At 43.8% G+C, this 4,561-nt stretch overlaps 1 protein-coding gene across 1 annotated transcript; it reads right to left on the reverse strand.

The window, feature by feature from the left end:
- Nucleotides 1-1,030: 1,030 nt before the first annotated feature.
- On the reverse strand, nt 1,031-1,642 carry LOC112548886 (olfactory receptor 14A16-like). Its single transcript, XM_025195650.1, has one exon. It carries the CDS (start codon nt 1,640-1,642, stop codon nt 1,031-1,033), a length of 612 nt encoding a protein of 203 aa, XP_025051435.1.
- Nucleotides 1,643-4,561: the final 2,919 nt, after the last annotated feature.

The raw sequence follows: 4,561 nt of genomic DNA on the forward strand, positions 1-4,561 counted from the left end.
TGCTAAAGCCAGTAGGCAAAGGGATAGGCAGAGAAGAGTCCGGGCATCCCCAGACCAAGTCAGAGCAGTCTACCTGTCAGGGATCCTATATATTCAGTTTCAGATAAAGTATCCTGTTACAAATTTCAGTCAGTCAGATAAAGCAAGTCTTAAACTCTACATTAATAACATAGGGAGCGCTTACCGCCGAGAGACGTAACTCGTCCAGGCTAGGGAGCACTGAAACCCGTTAAGTGAGATTTTTCAATTAGGATCTCTTACCTCTGTGTTTGGCACCACGGGTGTCAGCTGTTACCCCAGACTGCTCAAGACATCAGATCAGTGTTCCGCCGCATCCCACCGCTACCACCAGGAACCTGTTGGGGAAAACTTGTCCCCGGGTTCATTAGGCAGAGTCTCAGACGAACAACAACATAAGTTTAAAGACTTGATTTATTAAAGAATGCATTCTGAACAGACAACTGCCCGAGAGGAAACTGTCTGTTGTTCTACTTCGCGTGCAGCTTGATTATATAGCAAGTATGATGTAGGAAGTATGACATCATATGCATAGTAACAGGTGCATTCATCTATTTAATAGCCACACTCGTATCCTGTTTTTACTAAACTAGAATTGTTCCAATTTGTGCTTAGCCTAGCAGTTTGGGGTCATGCCCTTTGACTTCCTCATAGCTTAAGCTGTGTATGTGACCTGCTCGCTTACACAAAATGGCGATTGACTCCGTTCTGTTCCCCTTCACATATACACACTCGAATTGTGGCACACTGTGACCTGCCAGACAGCTGACTCCCCAGGAGCCTCTGCACTTTTTCCTACACTGCTACATCCCCCTATTCCTCCCTCTCCCAACCCCAGTCTGTCCCTCACCCCCGGACACCTCCATTTCCATTTTCACTGACTGATTTTCTTGCCAGCATTGCATGCCAGGACAGCCTCCACCTTTGTTTTTTATATGTAGGATTCACACAATACTATGAAAAAACTCATATTTTTCTTTTGTAATTTATTCAGGAAATAAGTAAAGCAAAGTCATGAAAGAAAGATAGACATATTGTTCGTGGAGCGGATCAGCCTGTGGAGCAGTTGCTTGAGGGCAGCTTGGATCTCCTTGTTCCTCATGCTGTAGATGACCGGATTCATCAATGGAGGCACCACACAATACAGAACAGCTGCCAGGAGATCCAGAGGGGACGGGGAGTCAGAGACGGGCTTCAAGTGGGCAATGACAGCAGTGGAAAGAAACAGGGAGACCACGATAAGATGAGGAATGCAGGTGGAGAAGACTTTCTGCCGGCCCTGCTCCGAGGGGATTCTCCACACTGCGGTGAAGATCTGAACATACGACACAACGATGAAAACAAAACAGCCTAATGCTAAAAATATATTCAAGACAATTGCTGCCAGCTCTCTGCGGTATGTGTCAGAGCAGGAGAGTTTGAGTAGCTGGGGCACTTCACAGAAGAACTGGTTGATGGTATTTGAGTGGCAGAAGGGGAGACTAAAGGTGGTGCCAGCATGCAGGGCAGAGTTCATGGCACCAGCAGCCCAAGCACAGGCAGCCATCTGGATGCAAGCTCTTCTGTTCATTATTATCCCATAATGCAGTGGCTTGCAGATGGCAATGTACCTGTCATATGCCATAACCGTGAGAAGGGATACATTTGCTCCCAAGAAGCAGAAGAGACAAAACACTTGGGCAACACATCCAGAGTAGGAGATCGACCTGATGTTCAATAAAGAGTTAGACATGGATTTGGGCATGGTCACTGAGATGGAGCCAAGGTCCATAATGGACAAATGAATCAAGAAAGAGAACATGGGAGAATGAAGTTCATAGTTTAGAGTTACAATTGTAAGGATGAGGAGATTCCCCATCAGGGCTGCCAATTACGCTGCGAGAAAGTTAACAAAGTGTTAGATCTGGAGTTGCCGAATATCAGAAAAGCCCAGGACCAGGAATTCAGTCATGGTGGTTTAGTTGGACATTTCCCTCTTCACACATAGTGCAAGGCCTGTGAAGGAAGGACAAGAATATTTGCCAGGATTAATGTTACAAATATAACAGGAGGCAATCTCGTATCAGATACAGCTCATAAACTAACTGTCAGTGCTGACTTTAAATGCTGTAAAACTGTCAGTGGAAAGTATTATTGCTGGGAGTATGTCTTTTTGAGTATAAAAGAGTTCCGCAAACATCCTTAACAGTGGTTTTATATATATAAAACCACACACAAGAGAGAGTATTTCAGAACAAAACAAGGTTTATACTTATGAATATCAGTTTTGCAACATGTCAGACGGTTTGCTTTTAATTGCTTCATGCTCTCATTCTCCTTATTTCAGATCTCACTATGAAACCATCTCCCTTCATCAAATTGGCAGACCAGAGTGCGGCATTTTGTTGCTAATAGCAACAACAGGAAAAGCAAGAACCCCAGCAAACTTAAAGGCCACAGAAAGATCAGACACACTGAAGACAGCACTTGTGACTACAATAAGAAGCTGGTCAATAAACTGCTAACACCACCCTTTCCTCTTCCCTGCTATATACAGCATTATCATAGACAGCATCCTAAGTGTCACCTTGTCTGAAATGAATCTATACTGAGTTCTGCCTGCCACGTGGTTATTAGCCAATTGATATGGTCCCCATCTGCATCTGGACCTCTATGCCATGATAGGCCAATACCATCCTTCTGTCACCTTCACATTGTGTCATTGATCTTTGTCATTTGGGGACAAGAACTTTAAGCTCTTTTGGGGAAGGGATGCTTCTCACTATGCATTTGCTCATCACACTTTGGTGGGTCCCCCAACCCTAATTTGAGAGGCACTCGGATATGTCAAGTACATTTCCAGGGGGACCAACTGTGCAGCTTACTGACTTCTCCCTCCTCCAGGAATTTTTCTGGAAAACAACCAAATCTGGATGCAATGCATTTTTTTCTGGAAAAACAACCAAATCTGGATGCAATGACTGAGGTGGGATTGTAATACCGGTGTTGCTGGGCAATACTGAATCTCTGATGTGAGGCTTAGAATATAAGCCTAGAAAGATCTTTCTTATAAAAAGGTCTTTTGCTAAACATATACTTTTTCACAATACATGTATTTTCTTCAGAACCATCAATCTATGAAGGAGAACCATCAATACCGGGGTGGAGGGATAATCTGGTGTAAAAGTGCAACCTCCAGGAGCTTTTGACTGAAAAATCTCAAGTTGCTGAAATGCTGCAAATCTGAACTTCCTACCAAGAACCCACACGTTTCAAAGGGAGCTGTTATCTTTCCTTTCTTGCCTTTTTTTCCTTTGACCAGTTGAGTATTTTGAATACCTTACTATTAAGATGCTGAGAGCTTTCCAGCTGAATGGCATATTCAGGTTCTTCCATACCCCACACATCACCCTTCTTGCCACCCAACCATATTTAATTGCAATTAAAAACTTACTGCAGCATTCCTTGTGGAGTTTCTCAGCTTACGATAGATCCTCCAGATTCTTAGCTTATTCTCCCTCTACTGATCTATCTAACCTCTACACACATCCCTCTTCTTACCAACCAATCACAGTTAATTTGACTAATAAACTTACAGTAATGTGAAGTTTTTTCTCAGCTTGTGATCTCATCCTCCAGTGCCAGGAGTCTTTGTTTATTTTCCCTCTCCTGATCTATCTAATTTCCCTTTTCCTTGCCACTACCAAATCTTCAGAAGTCAAAATATCTTAGTAGGAGCTATCTCCACTCCAAGACTAACCTGACAGAAGTAGATCCAAACCAGTTTCTCTCTGCAGATGACAGTGAACGTCACTGGTTTGGAAGAACTGATGCTGCAGGCACGTGATTTATCCACATCTCTCTTGTTAGGGCTTCTGGGACTTATTCCCTAGAGCCCAGCTTACCTCTGAAGCACAGAATCAGAAACAAGCCTTCCTGTGTTCATGTATATTAAAGCAAAAAAGTTTTGTTTTGATTCTTTACTTTGATCATCTTTTTGGTATTGTTTTCTACTTCCAGCCCAGGATATGTGTCATCTGTGGTAGGCCTGTGCAAAACGGCTAGTAGTCACTTTGGATTCAGTTTTGTCTGGTTCACGGAACAGTGGTTGGATTCAGTGATTCAAATCGCTGTCCCAAATCAATTCAGCCAAATCTGATTCAGAGATTCGACCACTGCCAAATTGGCTTAATCTCCGAACTGAACAGGCCCAATCCCCCACCCATTCTCCCACCCCATCTGTGGCCACCCTGTCCGACCCCAGCATCCGGACACCTTAATCAAACAAAAAAAAGCCCCACACTTACTGCCTCCTGCCAGGAAGAGGGGCAATCCCTACTATCCTGCACTACCCCACGCTATGTGGGGGGGGCTCAGCCATTAGCCCCCAGAGGCTTTACAGCTGCTGCCGCAGCCGATGAGGGCAGGGGGTTTAAAAAAAAAAAAAAAGGGGGGTTTAATGTGATCAGTAGTAAAGCTCATCAGGAAATTTCCCTTCAAACCCTTTTTGTTTGGAAAGTGCTGTGTTAATATAACCGGAAAAGTTCACAAAACCTTAGTCATG

The sequence above is a fragment of the Alligator sinensis genome, unplaced genomic scaffold (genome assembly GCF_000455745.1).
Source record: "Alligator sinensis unplaced genomic scaffold, ASM45574v1 scaffold1279_1, whole genome shotgun sequence".
In the NCBI taxonomy this organism is placed as follows: domain Eukaryota; kingdom Metazoa; phylum Chordata; order Crocodylia; family Alligatoridae; genus Alligator; species Alligator sinensis.

Excerpts from the sequence above, each read along its gene's own strand:
- LOC112548886 (XM_025195650.1), bottom strand. The coding sequence starts at position 1,642 with ATGGCATATGACAGGTACATTGCCATCTGCAAGCCACTGCATTATGGG.